At 37.8% G+C, this 23174-nt stretch overlaps 2 protein-coding genes across 4 annotated transcripts in view; one reads left to right on the forward strand and one right to left on the reverse strand.

Annotated features, from left to right (window-relative positions):
• The window catches only part of Alka (glycine receptor subunit alpha alkaliphile), a 30056-nt gene extending 9459 nt beyond the window's left edge, over positions 1–20597 (reverse strand). For 2 of the 3 annotated variants that reach the window (XM_076393745.1, XM_076393747.1), the window contains exons 1-2: positions 19555–19659; positions 18900–19068 (exon numbers count right to left, since the gene is read on the reverse strand). The gene's annotated coding sequence lies outside the window, so the exon portion shown is untranslated. Of the gene's footprint in view, positions 1–18899; positions 19069–19554; positions 19660–20445 lie in introns of those variants that run through there. The other variant, XM_076393746.1, reaches the window with a different exon arrangement.
• On the forward strand, positions 1103–22584 carry LOC143189092 (very long chain fatty acid elongase 4). The gene is made up of 7 exons (XM_076393750.1): positions 1103–1394; positions 17878–17959; positions 18704–18891; positions 18983–19063; positions 19528–19699; positions 20437–20714; positions 21155–22584. The coding sequence occupies exons 2-7, from the start codon at positions 17881–17883 to the stop codon at positions 21305–21307; spliced, it is 951 nt and encodes a 316-aa protein (XP_076249865.1). The 5' UTR covers positions 1103–1394; positions 17878–17880; the 3' UTR covers positions 21308–22584.
• Positions 22585–23174: the final 590 nt, after the last annotated feature.

Consider the following 23174-nt stretch of genomic DNA (forward strand, 5'->3'; position numbering starts at 1 on the left):
ACGCAATCTTCAGACTCCTGTACTCGGCAATTATTGTAGAAATCATGTCGAGCTAAAGTGTGACAGCCAGAATGGCTGACAAAAGTGGAGGACGACTATAAGGAAGTAAAGATTAACATTCTCCTCGCGAATGGGTATCATAAATCCAACGCGAGCCATAAACTTGTATTGTCGGAACGTGCGGTTCACAAACGCCTGAGATCTTGACGAAATTGAAAATAAGTTTGGTGTGTCTGCTGCGAGACACCAATCTATAAACTGCAATTGGGAAATCATACAACATGTAACATAGTTCTAAGAGCAACTGACTTTTATGGATTTTTCTAGAGGAAGCTAAGGAAGCTGACACTATCAGAACACTATCGATTTGAAAAACCCTCATTTTTAAGTGAAAAAATTCTTTCAGTGCTCTTCCTGTTTTGTCTCACAGCTATAGAAATATCTACAGTTCATCAATAAAGGAGGGAATTTTGAAATTTAAGGTCAACGAACTAAAAGCACGTGGGCGCTGATTTGCTCATCAACAGGCATTCGAAACTTGCATTCCCAAAGTAGAAAAGCCTAGAAATAAAACAGGGGAAATGTACATGTTTATTGAATACCCAATGTTTTTTTCATCATCCCCTACCACTCCCTGTTCGATTGACCTATAATCCTGAATCGCTAAATTACTTACATTTAAAACAAGAGAGGGACAATCGATGGCCTTTAAACATAGAAAAGAAAATTCCTACATTATAACTATATCCTTAGAAGCCCACAACATATCCCTCCCTATTCCTTCAAATATACAAACCTACATGTTTCCATCAGGAACACTAATTTTAAAAAACAAATAGAAAAGAAATTTCCAACCAGTTCTCGAATTATTTATAACAGCCATTTCCTCCCCCTGAAAACATTCAGCAAAATTAAAAGAAATAACGAGCAAGTTAATACCGAAAGCCCATTTCACTGACTCCAAAGTACGAATTTCCCTCTCAAAATAATCGGCACCGTCGATAAACCCCGAAAATCGTCTGTTTGATCAAATCCCATGCGGCGTAAGCTCCTCTTAAGGGTCGTATTGATTTCTATGATGGCGGCCAGCCGGCGCCTGCACCCTCTGCGCTCGAGGAACAGGAAAGAGCAGCGCTCAGCGGTGTTTTCCTCGAAATAACGGCGATGAAACGGGCACGGTGCTGGCGGGCGAGTGAAAAGTAGCCAATTACCAGCGGTATCGGTTCCACGGTGGCATTGGCCATTGGGATTCGGGACGATTAATCGGCGGCGATTGTACGCGAAACCGTGAAGCTGCCCTCGGTCACGAGATGCGCCTGCCTCTGAGGTCCTTCACGTAGACGGTCACTGTCAAACTTCTCTGCGATGTCTTCCGCTGGACTATAAAAGCGACGGTGAGTACTCGATCATGCTCAATTAATTGTCACTCAAGGGTTGCTTGTTCGTTTTTTAACAGAGGCACTGTTCTATGACCCATATGCAGGTCAGGACGATTTGAAGGACTATTTCTGACGATATTTTCTGTTGAGGAGGATTATTGTTGAATTTCTGATTAAACAGAGTGTGGATCTTCTTAGATCTATTAGGCATATTGTTTTTTCTATTTCTTGTTTCACTTTTTTTATGATTTTGTGGAGGTTTTATGGATATTCTGAGTGTTGGAACAGTAGGTTTTTAATGATAGTTCTCTCGTGAGAATTGAATGGAAGAGTTAAAAAGAGTGAATCTGGGAAGCTCGTGAGTGCTTCAGAGGCGATTTAAAATTGAGATTAGCTAGGCTCGAGGAAGGCTAAAATTAGAAGCTATTCGTGAAATGCGTGGGTGTGGGGTTAGGTGAGTGGAAGGGTTCGAGAGACAGGTACGCATGGCGTCAAAGGATACTTGCCCAGGTAACACCGGAAGTCTGCATATTGATGCTGCATTTTTTCATAATGATTTTAATTTATTCGAGATTGTGAAAGCAGAAAAGCAGTTTTTCCAGTTTTTTTTTGTTATCGTCACCGAAAGACAATTTGAGAGTTTCACTATTTTATTTCCCTTTCGTTTCTTCTTGTAGTTCTTCAGGCATTATCACTGTAAAGGTTTAAACTTTCTCTGATGAGTCTGTTATACGCCCCGAGGTCGATGTACAGTTGAACCCTCGATTAATCGGCTGAAGATTAAATTTAAAGATAAAATATTTTCTAGATATGCAATTGTTTTTAATTTGTACACTGTTGCAGTGTTTCCTCGATATAAGCTCACTGCTTACTGTCGAATTTAGGATGTGCCACACGTTTTCGAAGTCGGCTCATTTTTATAGTATTCTACTTTCATGAAAATTCAAAAACAAGAATGGTCTGGGTCGTAAACGACTCAGGTTGCAGACTTAAAATCATCAAATTTTATATGAAGCTTACTATTATTACCAAATGATAAAAGAAAGACTTTCATAGCCCAAAATCCTCCAGAGCTGAAAGAGTTAAGATTCCACTGTATTTTGGGAATCGACCTAACGAGTTGCATGGTTGAAATCGCGACAAATCAATAATGGTATTGCTGAAAGGGATACGATAAGCGAATTTACTTAACTGGTAAGACGTAGAACGCTGACCTTTGCATTTTCTACGTTCTGCAGTTTCAAGTGTCGAATGTTTGCTATGCTGTAAAAATACGTCTTACCTTCCGGGACGATCTTTGGCAAAGAATTTAGTTTTTTAGTGGACAAAGTCACGTAACCAAGGAGATTTGCTCGATAAACAGTTTCCTGTTTTTCTTAAGCAGGTGTCATATTGTGCAAAACGTGAGAACTACGTTTACTTAATAATTAAAAATCTGTGACTATTTTCTAGGAACTAACTACAGATGTAAATCACATTTATCAAGTAATCAGATTATTGACTCCTTTATATTTCATAACTTTGAATCTCGTTTTACCGATGCAGATAAATAAATCTAATTGGAGTGGTTTTAATCTATTTATGATTTCTGTGGATCAGAGAAGTGAAGATATTCCGTGTAAACCACTCATTAAGTTGAGTAAAAACTTTGATTAATTACCCTCGATAAGTTACATTTTCACTTTGATGGCAGGAAAAACTTGTAAATGATCTCCTTTCATTTCAAAAGGCAATTTATACCTTTTGACTGCACAATTTTTCGCTCTTGTAAAAATTTGCGGTCTGGCCTGAACATTCACTTTCTACTTACTGCCTCACAACACTTTTACTATTTTCTACTTACAATCTAGTAGAATGTGCCTTCAACACTTTCACGTTAAAAAGTTGTGACGCAATGAGACACATGAACTGTAATGTTGACTAGTACCAATAACATTTATTTATTTCGTGGTATTATACTACTAATTTTGTCCATGTAGGCAAAGGAACTCTTATAATATTAGTGAAATTAATCACATTGCAAATTAAATTATAGGAAATGTCACACATCCCTTCTAGTTTTCATTTTTAAGTACAATAGGACCATTATAGTCACTTAATTGTTGGCTTTATGGATTAATCAATATAGTTTCTGAAAAACTCATTTAGAGAACATGTAGAACAACAGTATGCAATAAAACCTTGTAGTCATGTTAGTAAAGTAGAATAATCACTCTATATCAAATTAATCACCCTAACACTTCAAAGGTTAGCGCATCTAGATGCTTCAAGGGAATTGCAAATATTTGCAGAGGACGCAGTTTTTCCCTGCAAAGTAACTTTCAGTGTCAAACCATTCCAGGGAACGTTCCGGTCTAGAGGCTATTCAAACTAATTACCTTTACGATTAGACGGGACGAAGGATCTCTCTCATACTCGTCCCAACTGATTTCACTTTCGCTGTTCCTGTAATCATACAGGGAATGCAAATTGCAGGTCCATCTGCATTAAGGTGAAATCAGGCACGAAAAAGCACGACGATCGATCGATAATAGTCGATCGATTACAGAACAGGTTACAATAACGAGGGGGACTCTAAGATAGTAATTAATTTTTAATTCCTAATTACTACCAGATTCAAAAGTGTAGAAAGCTTAATTAGGGGAGTACATATGCATTTATCTCGACTCGCCGAGTCGTGAGATGCTAGCGATGATAAGCTGAATTGTATCACGAAAGATTAGCACACAGAAACTTGTTATTAAAAATTTCCAGGGAAATCGGTTCAATTGAAACATGAGACGTGAAGAGATTTAAACGCATAGGAGAGTCAACGCTTATACCGACTTTTAAAAAAATTATGTTACACTATTTATTATCTAAACATATTTTCTAAAAAATTCTATGCACGTTTTGTCACTCTTTGATCACCATAAATAGGAAGTAAAATTGTTTAGTGCAGATATTCCACGATTCTTCGAAAACTTAATTTTCACAGTAAGTGAAGAGGAGCATTTGCTTCGCTTATCAACTTTATTACCTGTTAATTATCAGCTCCTTTGCTTTCATTATCAGGAATTGTTGTCTCATTTTATCTTAGTCTCATTTTCTACAATAAGACTCCAGTTTAAAAAATGGCTTGCGTTTTAATTGTCGCTATTAATTCATTAAGTGCCATCTTTTCAGCCCGAATTATTTTTTAATTCCCTAGATTTTTAGCTGCTCTCAATTGCAATAAAAAAGTATCTCTATTTACTAATTTTCAGAGTACTGTTAATTTTCATTTCTTCTTAAAAGTTCTTGTTAGGTAGTTTGCAATCACCTTGGGGCATGTTTCTATGTAGATATTGCGATTTTTTATGTTTACTCGATAGATAGTAGAAAATTTGCAAGAAGGATCGACGTTTAGATGAATTAAAACCTGCTTTGCCAGTGAAACCAGCTGCTTTCGTGTAGCATGTGTCGGCCGAGCAATTTGCCTGAATCGTTTTTCCTTCAATTAAACGTGTGATACACGACGATCGGAGGAGGCTGGCTTGCACTTTCTTCTCTATGCGCGAGAGGATCCGCCGCGTGATCACCTCGCTTTCGAGGTCAATGTCTAGGTCCGCTGGCAGAGCCAGCAAGAAATCCACGAGAATTCGAGCGTTCTGCATGGTCGGCAACTTTCCTTGCTCCTGTCGCTAAATTATATCAACATCCACGTCGATAGATCCAGAAAGGGATTGACGTCTCGTGCAAAAGGGAATCGACGTGAAAGGAGTTTTTATGGGAGGGTGAGTTGACTGCGAGATGTTGAGTAGAATAGAAAGTTGATAATTAGAGGGTTTTTTGAGGAGCTGGACATTGTTTGTTTCTTTGGATGTTATTCGAAATAGATTAATGAAAGATAATTACCGAGATGAAATGTCTTGTTTGACTGGAAGCAATTTCAGATACATGTGTGATACTTTATTTGGTGAAAGAAATGATTACTATTAAATTATTTCTTTCATTCTAATTTGAGGAATGTGAGGTCTTCGTAGCTATAATTTTCATTTGTGTAAGTGTAGCTTGAGATAATTTTAGATTATTCGGAATTCTCCGATTTTCTCTAATTTTAATAGGAAATAAGATGAATTATCTTCTCTGTGTAATTTTAAAAAAATAGATACTTTATTTCTTTGTATTTCTTTCACTTCTACTATTTTTTATTTCCCATTTGAAATAATTTGTACTCTCCTGTGGCAAGATTTATGATGGAATCAGAGGCTTGAGAAAGTGAACGGTGATTGATGATTTCGCTCACAAAAAGTGACAAAATCAGCATAAAACTGCAGTGAAGGAGTCATAATTTTACGTCTTTCCATGGAAATCGTGCGCAAACGACGCTTCACTATGGTCACAATAGTGATTCTCAAGAAAATAACCACGGAGCGCGACGTCTGACTGGAGATGGGTTTCAACTACTAACGATCATCCTACGATCACCCGATCCTATTAAATTTCGCTCTCTACGTGCAACTGAAAGTGATACATACACGTCTCGAGACGTTTCGTTTCAACGAAAACTGGTTGATCTAGCATCGACTGGTCATTAAACGAAAGAAAAACTTGAAGGAATTGGGTCAAATCGTACAGCAGTTTTAGATGACGCTCAGACAGTATCGAATATTGAAAAGGTGAAGGGTGAGCGTTCTTTCCAAGCCACTTTCACCCCTTCTACCTTCCAACCTATTGTTACTCCTCAACGTCATGCTATTTTTCAAACTCTTGACCCCCTGAGACTGTCTACCATTTGCTAAAACTGTTTCCAGAGGCATCAAAGTGAAACAGACTTCGCTCTATCTTAATATACGAATAAAGTGACGCCGAAAATAAATTTAAATGTCTTAAAAAATAGAAATTTTTTGTTATGAATTTTACTGAATTGACTCTTAACCCACAGAAGTCTGGGAAGCACTGATCTACAAATTTCTGCAGAACACAGAAGTCCCATTAATCCTCGAGACACTCAACAAAAATTCACCTTTATCTCTGATAACTTGTATCATATAATCCACCCTACACGTTCTCACTAACATTTCTTTATATAAAAAAAATCCTCTGAGAATGTTTATCAGCCCCACATTTTTATTAGCAGTCTGCAACGAAACTCAGTATCAATGGAATCCGAATTTAACTCCATCGATGCATTCTAGCTAGCAGCATGGAGCCATCGGTTTCTACTCGACACGATCGCACATTTCAGCGCCTTTCCACCGCGTAATTTGCCTTTCTTCCTGATATCATCGCCCGATAAACCGTACAATCGGTCCCATTGAACTGTGGAGCCGCGATTACTATCAGAATACTCAGACATGGGTTTATCGTCTCGTGTTTTCACAATTTGACGCTCAACGCCGATTAGACGATAACGTTAACGATTCGACAAATACTCGTGATTACGATAGACACGGGGGCCAGACTCGCCGATGCAGGAGAAAGGGAGTGCAACCACTCTCTATCTGACTACTTTTCCCTTCGTTTCAGACGGGTCTTCGTGGAACGCCCGCCTCGACTATCGCAGAAGAGTAATGCTCGAAAGCAGTTTCACTCGTTCGATTAAGATCTAGTAATGAAACGAGACAAATTTTAAAACACTGATTAGAAGACTTTTTGTTCTATGTTGAACAAATATGGGGCGACAGATGTGAAGATTTCTTGTGATTGGAAAGAAATTTTCTGAAGGTAGTTAATAGGATTTTTATTGGGAATCCAAATACTACCCATTATCAGAAAGTTTAGAATTTTTTTCTGTTTTTTAACAGAATGGTTGCAATCGACATTTGAGAGACTTAAATTTCTCGCCTCTTAATCTCTCAGTTTTTTCAGAAATCAAAATTTTATTTTTAAACCTCGTTTCGCAGCGAGCATAAGAAGTTATAGATCTTTTATCAGTAACAACCATTTAACACTAGTTTGTTATCTTCATCTACCGAGAATCGCGCTACTAATTCAGTGTTACATGCTTGCTCACCAAGTCCAAGTGACTATCGACAGCTACTGAATCATTCATTGATAGATATCATTTATTGTGACTACACACGAGACTGTAAGCGTACATTTGTATGACTTAAACTCCTGGCTCTCACACTGGGCAACGTGAAAGATGAAATTTACAAATCGTAAATCACTACTTCTAATTCTCTAACAAACTTACGTAGTAATTCCCATAATATTATCTTCACCTCGTATCTGAAGAGAAGTTATTACTCTCAACCAAAAAGAAACCCCACTTAATGAGGTTAGAGTTTCTGAGAATCACAAAGAAGGACGATGTTATTAAGAGATAATAACAGGATCCTTACTTCCTCCTCTAGACTCTTGTCTATTCCCCAAGAAACCCTATATGTATAGTAATTCCCCTAATTTATTCTTAACCTCGTACCTAGAGAAAGGAAGCTATACTCTCGATCGAGAAGAGATACTTGGGTGTGGGACTGAAGCTTCCAAGATTTCCAAATGGGGTAGGATTTTTAAGCGACGATAGCGAGAAGAATGGGTGACGATTTTCAAACAGTAAAGCTATTTACGCTTAACAACCTGATCGATTCTCAGAATGCTCGTAACGTTCGGCAAATGTTTGGCGAACATGGTAAATATTGTTTCATAGATTCACTCTGCTCGACCAACATTCCGCAACATACGTTTCCGCGATACGTGATGGCAGACTTGAAGTGTGCCAACCACTGTTCAATATCAAGACGACGACGATGACATCGTTTTATGGGTGTCTATACGATTTCACCGTTGGCTAAAGATAAAGATCGATTCTAATTTACCAAATGGGAATTCTCATGGGAACCTAATACGACGCTCCAACTTTCGTTTCTAATTTCGAACGAGCTAGCCAGGATAAGTAGCTTTATGCTTGTTAATAATGTCTATGTAAACAGTAATTAGCGCTACAGTTACTAACACAGTTAAGCTAAATGGTTTGTAATTTTATACGAAAGCTATTTGATTGTATAACAAATGACCAATCAGCTATATTATCTCCTCTTTTTAAAGAAAAAGAACCTTTTTTTAAAAAGTATTTGTGCAAGTTAGTTTCTAATCATTTTTGTGAGCTACCAAGCTACAAAAGAATAATCGATATTTATGGGGAATATTTATTTTGACCAGTTTTTCGTAAAATAAGAATAATTAGTTCCATGACTCCTAAATCGATTACACATCGATTCTCGTGTGACATTTCGTCAGCGGATTCCCTTACGATTTGTAAAACGCTGATGTGAGCGATGGAGCTGTATTTGCAAGAGAAGGTGGTAAAGAGGTCTGCTCTGGATTCGTGAAAATTGCTAACCGCAGCTTACATTCTATAGCAAGTTTTACAACGACCTGGAAATTGATATCCAAACTGTAATGAATCTTCTTATTATATTTAAGTAAACAAAACTAATTTACTGTCTCGAAATAGGGAATAAGAAATCAAATAATTTTTACAAAAAATGTACTGAAAAAAGTACGAAAAAAAGTACTCTTAATAAAGATATTTTTTGTAAAAGAAATAAATTTGATGAATCTCAAATTAACCACTGATATACTGCCGCTGACACTGCGTTTTTCTGCTGTTAATTGCCACACAGGAAACAATAATTGTCACACGAGTCGCATTACTGTCATAACTGGCACCTGCTTCACAGTTTCGTGAGGTGCGTGTGGGAGAAAAGAAGCAAATCCGGATGAAAGTTAGCCCCAGGCGAACTCGAGGTCTATTGATCTCCTTTCATTTGCAAGAATATTTCTCAAACGTCCCCTATTGCCTATTTATTCTTATACTGGCAGTAGCCAATGGAACAGCAACGGTAGAATAGAACTCTGCTGATCAACCATTCCACTTGCTGGCGAGTCCTCTTTCTCTTAAACGAAACTTCATTGATCAAACCCTTACTTAACCTAACTTGATTTATAGCAGAACTTCCATTATTAGAGAAGGAACGTGATAGAAAGTTGTATGAGTCGACACTGAACAATAAAGGTAGTCAAGAAATAGCACTGGAGAAATGAAGTCTTTGAGTGAAGAGTTAACATCATGGAACGGAAACGTTGACTTCGTTCCTCTAGAAGTGGTTCAGAGAACTAACCTTTTTATGTGCAATAAATTCTTTTGTCAGAAGGAAAAGCGAAGGACCCCTACACTTCTTTATACAGAAGGTGGTATTACTTTTTTATTATTTAAATAGCTCTGATGAAACTGATTAAGACTTACTCCAACCATTTCTTTTCCTCTTAACAGTTCTTCGTCTTAACCCCAAAAGAATTTCTTCCAGATGAAAATATCAACCTCCCTGGACCACTTAATTAAAAAAAAAATGAAATCTATGTCTGTACTGGCTTCTGAGAAAACAGTTTGCAAAGCCTCATTTCGACGACGTAGTGTAATACAAAACCAATACAGTCACTCCTTTCCTACCTCCCCACATTTCACCCCCAATCAGCGTCTAGCATGAAAGACTCACGGGAAATCGTTAAAATCTGCTGAAAGCAGCCAGCCACAGTCTCCATTGATCGTCGTCAGTGGGTGACCGAGATTGGGCCGATCCAAAAAGCGTAAGAACGAGGCGTTTCAAAGGGCAACGAAGAGAAAAAAGTGCAGAATCGAGCGTAAGCACGCTGTGCAGACGAAAGTAATCGAGCACGCTTTCTCCGTCCTCGGCCGGATTCCATCCTTTTTTCCTTCTCCCACCAGGAACAGGTTCGCCAGGGTGCAAGGAGGAAAGGGCGACGCATGGTTAGCCGATCATGAACACCGAACGATGGCCTCGCCCGAAACATCCGGACCCAGTTGGCCCACTAAGTGATCGAAACAGGTTTTCCTTCACTTCCGTCTGCGGAGGCTGGCTGAAACAGGCACGTGTCCTCCCTGGGAATCCGTGATGAACTTTAACGAGACCTCTCGGTCAGGGTTTACGACACGCGCCTTGACAATGAGGACTTTATTATGTTACGTGTTTGATGAAAATAGGTGGTAGATAACTTGAGCCGTTTTATGGAGGCAACATGAGACTGCTAATTTGGGGAAGTGGTGTGTGGATTTTTGACACGTTTGTATTACACAGGGTGTTCAAAAACTGGTGGTACAAGCGGAGAACCAGTGATTTTAGTTTAAAGAAATAATTTGAAAATGTAGAATAAAGTTTTTTAATTTCGTACCTAGTTTTCGAGAAAATTGGATTTGAATCGTGATCAATTTTTTCGAAAAGACAGCACGATATCGACAAATTTTATTCTATATTTTCGTCTTATTTTTTCGTGTAAAACCACCCCGTTGTTCCTTGCATTACCAGTTCTGGGACACCCTGTATGTATACAGGATATGACAAGTTATAACATGCAAACACTCTTAGAAGCTATTAAGACACCGTCCCAAAATGTGCACAATTTATGGTAATTATAAACTCGAAAAAGAAATTTATGGCTGTACGAAATTGATGATAAAAATGTTCTTCATTGTAAGTTTTCATACTAAACCCGACTTTTACCATTTTAATTGATGATGATTAACCGTGAAAGCATAGAGATAAGGAAGAGGTAAAAGGAGCCACTTTTACAATATGAGAGACTAATTTCCTGCGTAAGGTATTACCCCGTTACTTATTCCGTGATGTAGCAGGTCCAGTTTATGCTTCAACTACCTATACCGTTGCATGATAAAAATCATATAGAATACCACAATCCAAAAAAATCCGAGCTAATATGGACGTTCTGAATCACGTGTTCCAAAGAAAAAATTGTTTCATACTATAGCTACCGATACCTTTAAATGCCACAAGACCAAATAGGAAGTATTTGCTAGTAGTTTAGTAAAAACTTCATAACGCTATCACGATTTTGAACTTTCTTTGCCCTCCCAATTCAACCAGAAAAATGTCAAATAATCCTTTGTTAGAAAAATCCAAATATCTATGAAAAGCTTTCTGTACTTTCATCCCTAAGGATAGGAACAGAAGTAACAAATGACACACTTTAAAAAAAAGACTTACTTAAAAACTGATCTAATAAATTACTAGTTTTTCAATTTCATTATATTATCTAATAACGTAGACTTGCTGTCCTGTAGAAATACTTAAAAAATTCTACAAAACTTAGAAGTTACAGAGTCAAAAAAGCAAATTATAACCCTTGTTCCTCATCTTCCTTATAGGAAGGTAACCTACCTGCTACCTTATATTAAAAATTTATTCTAAGAAAAAGAATACCTTAAATTCCTGAGCCAGAGTCTCTGAATCTCCAACGATGCAATTTAATTCGTAATGAGACAAGGTGCAGGTGAAAGGTTCCAGCTTGCAGAGCAAGGGTTGCTGAGACACAAGTGACGTCGATGACATGGGTAAATCCCGTTTCACAGTTAAAGGACCACTGACCCGTTTTAATCAGCCGCACCAACGACAGTCGGCTTTTACTGCTTGCAACGCTTTCTCTCGGATCGTCATTTACATCCTCGCGCGACCTCTCTTATACTGTCGTAAAATAGTACCAGGATTCTACGCCTATTTACGATACTTGAGGTGCGAATCTAGATAGCGAACGTCCCCGAAAGAGGACGTCACGTGAGATGACAGATTTACGATTGTTTATTGTGATCGACACACGGAGAGCTGTACACTGACACCCTTCTCGCGAGGAAAATACGTGTACCTTTGCAAAGAGGTGAGAAGACGATGGGGGAAGACGAATACAAATACCTGTAATACAAGGTCGGTTAAGATCATGCAGAATTGTGTTACAGGTATGGTAAAAGACCCAGTAATCCACCATGTCCCAGTATTTGGACACTATCCTCAATTTTATTTAATTTTAAGCTTAAATTCTAAGGTAAATCCTAAGAAAATACAAAAAATAGTATCATAAAATAGTACATTCAATTACTGAAATGCAATTTAAGTGTCGGGACATGCATTTAAGTTGTTCACTTACTGGATCACGCGATACCTTAAGCGTCCAGGTATTGGGTCATTTACCTTATTTGTATTCGTTTTGAGAGCTGCTATCAGATGATAAACAGGAAAAAAGGGACACCATTAAATCAAAACAGAAATGACCTTCATATCTCTTAAGCAATTCTACCTACAGCGGACCTTTTTAGTGTCAAATAATTTTTGTTCCAAAAATTTGTCCGTTATTATTATAGTTTCGAAGATAATCAGGTTTTTACTGAGACACCCTGTACATAAATATTTCTTCGTAGTCCTTAAATAATTTAGGAAAGAACGTATTAATGCATTGATCACTAGCATTCTATAGAACCTAGATTGGATCGAGACCGCATACAGAAACAAAATGTGGATCAGGTTCCGTTCGTCTTCCTCCAGATCTTCGATGTGTGTCAAGGCCGTTCGACCGAACTTGTCCCTGTTCCGAATCAACGGGAAGATCGACTTTTCTTCGTTACGCCTGCTAGCCGTCAAACTCCAGGGTTCCGTTAAAGTACCGTTTTGCTTTCTATCGGCTCCTTCGATGAGTAATCCTCCTGAAACCATTTCTTCGCTACTTTTGGACCAACACGTTTCGTTCTTAATGGCATCGTCCAGGGAGTCAACGAGTTGTCTAAGAAGTTACAAGACACTTTAATGCTCGTTTGGAAATGTTAACATTCCCAGGTCGAATGCCAACAATGTATTCACCAGAGATTCCATCAGACTTCGCACTCGGGAATTTGTTTATTCAGCTAAACGTAATTAGCAATTCTTGCCAATTTTATTCACGGTCATATAAATTAATATTATTCATAGTTGTGTAAATAAGGCTGACATCTAAACACAGAAGATGCAGTAAAATGGTAATGAAGAATGATGAAGATGACTCCCTGGACTTCGGTAGCGAAGTGAAGACTTCACTTTCCGCGTAGTAGTTGTGGTCAATATGGGGAGCAGTGAAGCAGTCTTGGAAAGAAAGTTCATCCTTTGATACAGTTCACTGGCAGTCGCCAGGCATTGGACAGGTATTCAACCTTGTTAAGTGGATCTTGAAGGAATCTCTGGTAGTGAACTACATTCGGTGAACGAACATTCGTCCTAGATCTACAGAAAGAGACAAATGAACCATTTCTAAGGTATATTGGTTCCTAGGCTGTTATATATTCTATGGTGGAGAAACAATAACTCATGCAGAGGCGCCATTCTTGCACTCAAGATCTAGGTCTCATACAAATAAAGCCTTCGATTCAAACACAATGCCGTCCATTGTTAGAATTTGTCCAAGTTAATTATGTAAATTCAGTGGTAAATGAACTCCTCTGCAACAATTGAATATGTATTTTTAAGAAGGGAATAAGTCCAACTATTCAATGAATAAATATCTTTATACAGAGACAAAAATTCTTGAAAATGGCCCCTTCCTCGTATATCTACGCATGTATAACCCCACAACTACCCCAAATACATCTTCAACCCCCTTTCCCCAAACCATCCTACCGAATCCTCGCGCAGCCCAACTCACCCATACCCTCACGCTAAATAGTCCAAAGTCCTTTCACGCCATTGTGCAAAACATTCGAAAATACCATCGACACAAAGCACACGGTCCCAAAAATGCCCACGGCAGGCGCTATTCCGTTTCTCTCGGTGGAAGCCAGAGGGAATCGAGGCCACGTTGAAGGTGTCGTGTTGCCGGTGTTACACAAACGCGACTGTTTTCGTAGCTGCTAGGTGGGGTGGGCAGCGTACAGCAAGTGTCGAGGGTCTCCATAGGAGGATCGTCTTCCACGAAGAGGAAGGAGATAGAGGGGGGAAAGTCAGTGGCGTTGATCGTTTCGTGTTGACCGATTCCGACCGATCTATCCCCACGATCGACCCCACCATCGCCTCGGTTTTGGCCTCGTTCGCGTGCCCGTACCTTGGGGATCGGTACCACCACCCGAAGCTGGGGGAACGCTAGCCAACAACCACCGCGGTGGCTACGAAAAGGCGGACCAAAGTTATAAAGCGGACCAGCGAAGCTGGTGCGAGGCGCTGCCACTTTGCCGATCGACCTCGTCGTATCACGATCCTCCTCCCGTGGGGCCCGCACACGCAGACAGTCCTCGAGGATTTTTCGGCGGCGCCTCCGCTGCTGTCACTGACACAGCTCTCAGGATACCGAACGGGTCATGTTCCTTTGACGGGTCCGCGTGCACCGTGTGTCAGGCGATTTTTACACCGCGACGATATTTGTTTAAACTCGCGTCGATTCACGTACAGCGTCTCGGTGGATCCGTGTCGTTCAAAAGCTACGAGGAGCAGCGTATTGTGCCAGTTTCGGCTTTAGGCTCCTGTCGAACTTGTCAACTGAGGTAAGAGAACGCTTGGGGTTTGCTCGATTGTCGGCGGGTGGATGGGAGAAGTACAGAAGCTTATGGGGGGTTAGAACACTAGGTTGAAACATTGTCCATTTTTTAGTTAGTGGACTGCGAGAAGGAGGCGTATAACTCTTCTGAGTCGTTTTGAAGGGTGAGTCTTGTACTTGAACATCCCTTAATTCAAGTTTTATCAAGACGTTTTTATATTAAATTGCAGATAAAAATGTGGTGATAGTTTTTCTCTAAAAAATTGTAAAAATTCAAATGACTCCAATTTAGAAATTTAACTTAGGGATGTGAAAGTAGAGGAGTTGTTCCTTATAATAACTCCAGGAAAATGACTTCTTTTTACAAAGTTACTACAACTCAGAAATTAACAATGCTTCGACCTAGTGCTCAAGTACTTTCATGAGCCACTAGGGTATATTATGTTTGAGAGAAATTTTTGTCAAGTAGCTTGAGGGCGAAAGAGAGTTGCCTGCATTTCATGAGTCATTTTGTATCTTCATGAATATCTGTATAGTTTCATTGATAAATTAATGTGTAAATGTATATACTGTACTCGACTGACATGAAGAGTCCCAGAACCCACAGATCTGCACTGCTGCCAAGGCTGTTCTTGCCAGCGAAGCTCTATAGTATAGCTGATTATTCTCAAAGGATTTCGTCTTAAGTCTTAATTAGTAGAAGCAGGATAATGTTGAAAACAGCCAATAGATTAGAATTTAGTTAACTTCTAAAATCCCATTGACGTCAAAAATATTTGAGATCCTTCATTTTATAAAAATATGGTCAGGTTCAAAAATTGTCAAGTTCTCCAAAAGCTCAATGCCATTTCAGTCTAACTGTTACGAAATTCCACAACATGACAGATGTTCTATACATGCAGACCACATTAATTTCATGTACTAATGTCTGCATTAATTTTGCCTTTAAAGACTACCATAATAGTGGATTCCTCAAAGCATAGATAAGAAGTCCCGCTAACTTCTCCACCTAGGAGTTTCTCCACCATTTGCTCCAATCCTGGATCATTCTCCACACAATTCCAATTATTAGAAGCTTCTTCTCTCTATCTACGTCGTTTATATCCCATTGGTATCAGAATTCAAAAAAGTGTCCCAAAAATTTTATTTACTGAATGGGTTCCAAACAAGCGCCTACTTACTTCCGTGTATCTATCTCATAAATCTTGTCGACGCTAAAACGATGCTAATATTCCATAAAATATTGATACATGTATCCAAGAAGCCAAGTTGATTGAACCTTGCGTCGATCTCGAAAGTGCAACGTAACGTTCCGCTTTGCCACCAGAAAAAAAATAAGTAAAAACGCTAATTTGCTTTGCGAGTAATTTCTCCTAGATCCCAAGACTTATGAATTGATTTATCAAACTTTCACCGAGTTCTCGTCTCACCTCGTGGTAATTGAAGATCAATGCCATTTTACGATGCAGTTAAATGAATAAGATTCACCATATGTGAACAATTTAGAGGGAAGACAGTATTTGCTGAGTGGTTTCCATTCAAACAGTTTATAGCAGAAAAGAAGTTAGTGATACTTAGAAACGTTTACATTTTTTTTTTTACTAGACAATTTAACGCTTCGATGATCTCTGATTCCTTTCTCTCCTTCGATTTATGGCACTGATATGCAATCGAGAAACTTATTACAAAGAAAAATTCTTCGATATAGAAAAGAAAATGAAATGACTTTGCAAACGGGACATTAACGGGAACTGAATTGTTCGAAGCCCGCGTAGGCCGTGGAAAAATTACAACATCTCCATTATATTCAATGTTTATAAATATAACAGCCATTGAGAATTCGTATTATGAATGCATTTAGGTACATATTGTTCTGTGCATGTGACCTAAAAAGTGTTCTATGGATGTGACGAAGCTTCATTTTTTGGTAGATAATTTTCCTAAGTGTCTACAAAGGTGTCAGTCAATTCCTGCATTTTCTAAATAACGAGATAATGCCTTCTTCAATTTAAATAATAAATTCGTGATATTATCATTATCCATAGAATCACATTCAGGAAAAGGGCACAGGAGATTTTTATATGTGGAAGAGAAAGCTTAAGTTATTTTGTAGAAGTATCCCATGTGTTTATTAATAGCTCACATAATGTAAGGAATAACGGATTTCTCCTAACTGACCATAATTTTTATGTCCTTTATGATTATCCATAATTCTATCAGCAATATTCGTAAACAAGAATTTAATGTTCCATTTTATAGGGGGGCAGACTTTTTATGAAACATCGAAACAAGTGTATTCTTAGTCTCCATTCACGAACAAGCATCAGTATACTGGCTATTATATTTATACTGAGAATTTTTAACAAAATTAGTGTTTCGAGTATTTCTGAAAAATAATCAGAATTTCTGGTTTCCTATACATTTTCATTTTTACCACATACGTAGTATTAAAATGAAGTTTTCGATATTCCCTGCACCTCTTTCCATTTCATAGATATTTTATATATATAATAATATAATTCCTATTTCTATCAATTCTGTGAAACTTGTATCAGCTTCTTAAATATAAGAGTGACTTAGTATCCTTCTGATACGCTGTGAACGTGTTACTTTAACTACTCCATTAAACCACTCTTTTTCTACCCATTCATCTGTCACCTATAATTATCGCCAAAAAGCCGACAAGCTGATAAGTCGAGCGCGTTCCATTCAAGATCATTCGGTACTGCTTTCACGTCATTAAGCATGAAGGGGACGTTCTCTAAGATCTACATGAATCTGTCAAGAACCGAGAGAAAACTGAATGCACGAGTTAATACGAATGTAGGTGCAGCTGCACTTGCACTTGCACTTGCTAGAAGTTCACGGTGAACCCACCACCGCAAATGAAAGTAGACATTCCAAAGCTGTCGGAAAGGCATCGAACCGATATATGAAATCCAAGCCGCTGGAAAAATCGTACGGAACGTGTTCTGTGTCTGATAGGGAGAGATGGGTTTCGTGGGCAGCGTGAAAGTTACACATGACGTTTCCATCTTTGAAGCGAACGACCAGATAACGCACATAAGAGCAGCGGGAACATTAAGACCGCTGGATGATAGCGCGTTACGAGTTTGCTACAGCTGAAAACTTGTTTAGCTTTTTTTCCTTTTAAATTACCACTTTCAATCTTACGTTGAATTCACAAAAGGTTTTAAACTATTTTTCAAGAATTATTATGATCTTTTTTCAGGCTATGGCGAGCATAATTAATTCCACTGCGACTCTAATAAATGACGCCTACAACTACTACCTCTGGACGCTATCCCTTGCTGGTAAGATATAATTTGGTCCCGCTTTTGTAATGATCTAAAACACTGGTGGCCAAGTCCTGCCGTGACTGAAGCCCTATTTCGCTTATCAGAAATACTCAAAAGCCCCTAAAAAAGCTACCAAAAAGAAATATTGTATTGGAATAGTATTGTACACAAACAAGTAGTGATTATAATACACTTCACAGCGAAATTAAAGGAACATACATTTTGGGCTGAAAAATTGTCGATCTTTGAGCTGCTGTAACTTTACCAAAAAAAATCGCATAGCAACGAGCCTAAACTTATTTTGAAGAGCCAAGATTCTACTTTCTTCCCCTTAAATCGAATTTGTCCGAAGACGCTTTTCTACTTTGCTGCAGGTCGAGAAAGAGAAGACCGTTTTTCCTCGAATATTTCCTAAATTCAAACTATTCTTCGGAACTTGATAAATTTTTTTCGGGATTTATTTTACAGTAGATTTCAAGCTTGAAGCCTCCTCTTTCCAACGAGACCTTAAAAATTTCCGTACGATTTTTTTTCGTCGATTTATCACGTTCTGAATGAAAAGCTGCAACTCGAGTATCAGAATAACGCAATGATGTAGAGATCGAAAAACTTGTCGATTTTTCGACTTCTGTAACTTTCTGAAAAAAATCGTATATACAGCAGAACACCTAGGCTCAATTTAAAGAGCAAAGCCTCTAGTCGTCACCCTTGAACTGAATTTATAAATAAATATAAATAGTGCCTATTGCATTCCTGCAGACGAAAGAACAAGAGGATGGCTCCTGGTCGACTCACCGAAACCCACTTTGATATACACGATGCTGTATTTGCTCATAGTATGGGCTGGGCCAAAGATCATGAGAAATCGGAAAGCCTTCAAGCTAACGTGGGCCCTCGTACCCTATAATCTCGCTATGGCCTGTCTGAACGCATACATCGCCATTCAGGTACTCACCTTATTTTCTTTCCACGATTCCCTTGACAAGTTGCATTCTCGCCCTCGATCTACGCTTTAACTCGTATCCTTCTTATTCGCAGTTATTCGTAGCATCCACCAGGTTACGATACAGCTACGTCTGTCAACCGATCAGGCACGTGACACGTCCAGACGAACTACAGGTAGCCTAAAAATTAACATGGAATCGTATTAACTTTTTGAAGGAGGAATCTTTTTGAGATCGAATAGAATAACTGAAGAGCTCATAATAAAAACGACCCTCAGTTTCTGTCTTTTCTAAGGAGAGTAAAAAACTACTGTAGTACTTTCTTTACTGTTCTTTCTAGCAAAATATCCATTATAGTATTCATATTGCATTTTTAATCAAATAGATTTCATTAGGTTATGAATCTCTTTTCTTTTCTTATTTTTGAAATATTGTAAAATTTGATAAGGGCTGTTTTCGTTACGAACTCTTCGACTGTATTTCATTCGCTAAATTGATTCATTTAATATACACTTGTATCTTCTGTAATTATGCATGAATTAAAAAAAACTAAATGTACACATATGTGCCAGTCTCCTTCAAGAGGTTAAGTATAACTTTGAGAATTATATATTGATTTGAGTGTATATTTTGTTCTAGATTGCCCATGCAGTCTGGTGGTATTACTTCAGTAAACTCCTGGAGTTCTGTGATACGTTTTTCTTCATCCTGCGGAAGAAGGACAATCAATTAAGCTTCCTCCACGTCTACCATCACTCCACTATGTTCTCACTGTGGTGGATCGGTATTAAATGGGTCCCTAGCGGTTCCAGTAAGTACTTTTGCACATTGAACACTTTATTATAATGGGAGGGAAAAGTGGTTAAATGCAGCTCGGTCGATCGAATTGATGCATGCATGATTATCGATAAATTGAAAGTTTCTATGGTAACTGTTTTATCGACTGAAATAGTCAACCTGTTTTCTCCTGATGTTTTTGTAATGCCACTGTTTGTAAAACATTTGTTTAAATTTGGACGCACATTTCTCAAGATTTTCCTCGCTTTCTCTTTATTACTTTCACATATTCATTACTGTTCAGATAAACGTTATCGCTAATCTACGATGTAAGTTTGAAAATCAAACACTGCTTGCAACAGCATTTCACGTTAATCACAATTACTGTTGACTTTCTAATGCGAATTCAACAGACATTCGAGAATTTCAAATAATGACGAAAAATTTAACTGTCTGTACATAAATATATATAATATTAATCATAACTATTCATCGTTTCAAGTTTCAATAAACGAACCATTCATAGACTAAACTTATCAACTTCACTTTTTGAATTTAAAAATTTTTTAATTTTATTCGCAAAGCACTTGATTGGTACTTAATTTTCTATATTTAAATAAATAAATATATATATTTCTGTTTCGTAGAGTTGATCGATTTGGCAAATAAGCGAGTTGAATATCGAATAATACCAGCTGCTGATAATAAATTAAATAGTGAAGAATTTATGATCAAGAGAAAAATTCAGAAAATACAATTCTTATGTTTCAGCTTTCCTACCAGCAATGGTGAACAGTTTCATCCATGTCCTCATGTACTCCTATTACGGCTTGGCAGCGTTGGGTCCTTCCGTTGCCAAATACCTTTGGTGGAAAAAGTACTTGACAATCCTTCAACTGATACAGTTCACCACTGCCTTAATCCTCGGTATCAACGGCATTCGATCGGGATGCGACTTCCCGCTCTGGATGCAATACGCCCTTGTCATCTACATGGTCTCCTTCATCGTCCTCTTTGGAAACTTCTACGCGAAAGCCTATATTGCGAAGGTAACTAGCGCAAAAGTAACATTTTCTTACGTACCAAATTTTTTATCAATAAAAAGTATTTTCTTTTTAAATGAAATAAATTCACAAAAGTGTCTATGACTTATAACAAACTAGTGTACTCTAATGTTATAAATACTTCAATTTTTCACTAAAAAAAAAATAAATTCACTAGAAGAAAGCTTTCGGTTTCTGTACGTTCGCTGCCGATCACGCGTTAATGCGTGATGAGGTTGTTCCGCAAGTAGCCGATCACGCGCCATCGCGTGAGACATATGTGTTCGGTTAACGGCGAGCTGCAAGGTTGGCAGTTTCGGAACAATCATCGTTCTAGATAGGCAGTGAACGTGTGAATTTGTTAAGAACGCAATTAGTGCTTAGAATTATTCAACACTTTTTCCATGCCATTCAATTCTAAAGACCATAAAATATCGATTCTACAGGGCAAGCAAGCATACGCGGAAAGACAGTTGGAAAAGATGAAGGCAAGCAGTCAATCAAAAACGGAAGTTACCGATGGAGCAGTGAGCAATGGAAGCGTCACGAATGGACACGCAAATGGGTACGCGAACGGAGTATCGAAAAAGACTCAATAAATAACGCATTCCTAATACCTTTGTTAAACTATCATCGTTATTGGAGTCGCCAGATGAGCACGTGAAACTATACAAAAATTCGTAACACTGTCGTTATCGGCAACGATAACACGAGACCTATTCGACCAGTTTTTGTTCTTGCGAGTCGCTTCGTTTATAGTTGACGCGGCGCTTATGGCACCGTTAATGTTGTAGAAAACTCGGAGTTGAAAGAAACCCAATGTTTCCTTAACGAGTTAAGGTAACCCGTTTGTAAACATACCGGCCTGCACTTGTCTCACTCTTGGATCGGTAGCATAAGGTATTGGAGACTGCTAATCCAAGAATACTTGTAAATACATACAAATTAGTCGAATATACAAAGATGTCCCAACAGTCTTTACCTATTCTGATGAAGTAGATCGCTTTGAGCCACGTCTAAAGGACACGATTATATCTCTATTTTTATATCAAATTTTATATAAGTATTAAGTAAAAAAGAAAAGATATATGTATACACAACTAACAATTTTAATGAACTTTACAAATTTGAATCAGTAGCTTCTATAATCGATCCATCATCAATACTGTCACCAGTTTCAAATCGATTAGTTCCATTACACATGTATATCGCAAGTGAAATGCAAGATTTAATACATTTTTATCGAATATACTCTACGAATTTCATCCTCTTCGAAGACTCGACGAGTAAGATTCAATTTTTTGTCGTGCTGTCCTTTAACGCTCGGATTTCGTCAAAATAGATAAACACTTTGGGATACCCTGTACTTGCAGTTTAGTCGTCACTAGAAGAGTTATAAGATCCAGTGCGATCGAGTATGATAGCGTTGCGTAATATAAGCTTAAAGTAAGTGATAATTTTGTGGCCGACGGTTAAAATCTGTCTTGTAAAAAGATTAGAGAGAAAAAAAAGGAGAGGAATCGTCGTGTTAGGGACTGCCTTTAGTTGTTTCTTGTTTCTGAGCTACATCTAAGGATAGAAGTGTCGCGATCACGTGTCAGGTTGTACCATTTGCACATTTGATGTCTAGTTAAATAATTAAATAACAATTGTATCGTGATATAAAGAAATTTTGCGATTGATCTTTTTCAATAAATGTATAAAACATTCCGATCGTGAAGCATTAATCTGAGATGTAATAGAAAAAAGGGGTCATTTGCATTTTGCAGTCACATGCCTAACATTGTATTTATAAGGGAGCCTTATTTATAAACAAACGCTAGGCAATTGTAGAGTAACAAAACACGTTCATTAGTAAATGAGCAATTTCGAGGAACTGCGTATGCGTATTTATTTACGATATGAAAATATTTTTTCCGAATTTGGAAGGAACGTTTTATTAAAAGTTTATGAGTTAGGTAACTCATTGTCAGTTAGATAAACTTTAATATATACAATTTTGTACGATAAATATTTTGCATACGTGTAGTAAATGCACGTAACAAATTACGTGTGTTAGACCTCATTTCTTTAGACGAGAAAGATCAAAAAAATGAAATTTAAATATAACGAATTCTTTAAGAAACGTATACATGTATCACCGTGCAAATGAACATTTTTACTGCTCGAGAAAATGGAATGCACGTGATGTTGGTGAATCTTTTTTATCTGATTTTGAGTCGAAATATTATGGATACTATGTTCGTACGTCTACGATCAAAATTTATAAAAAACCATTGCAATTATTTTTGTGTGTGTTTTTGTTTGAACTATTTCTAAAATATTTGGGCAATACAATATTGTTAATATGTTTTACTATTGTCGCAATATGTAAGGAAAATTGCAGTTGTTATAAAAAGGGCATTGCTGCGCAATGCAAAAACAGACAAGAAATGCATTTTCTCTATTCCCAGTTTTTGTTCATCA

The sequence above is a fragment of the Calliopsis andreniformis genome, chromosome 3, assembly GCF_051401765.1.
Source record: "Calliopsis andreniformis isolate RMS-2024a chromosome 3, iyCalAndr_principal, whole genome shotgun sequence".
Classification (NCBI taxonomy): Eukaryota; Metazoa; Arthropoda; class Insecta; order Hymenoptera; family Andrenidae; genus Calliopsis; species Calliopsis andreniformis.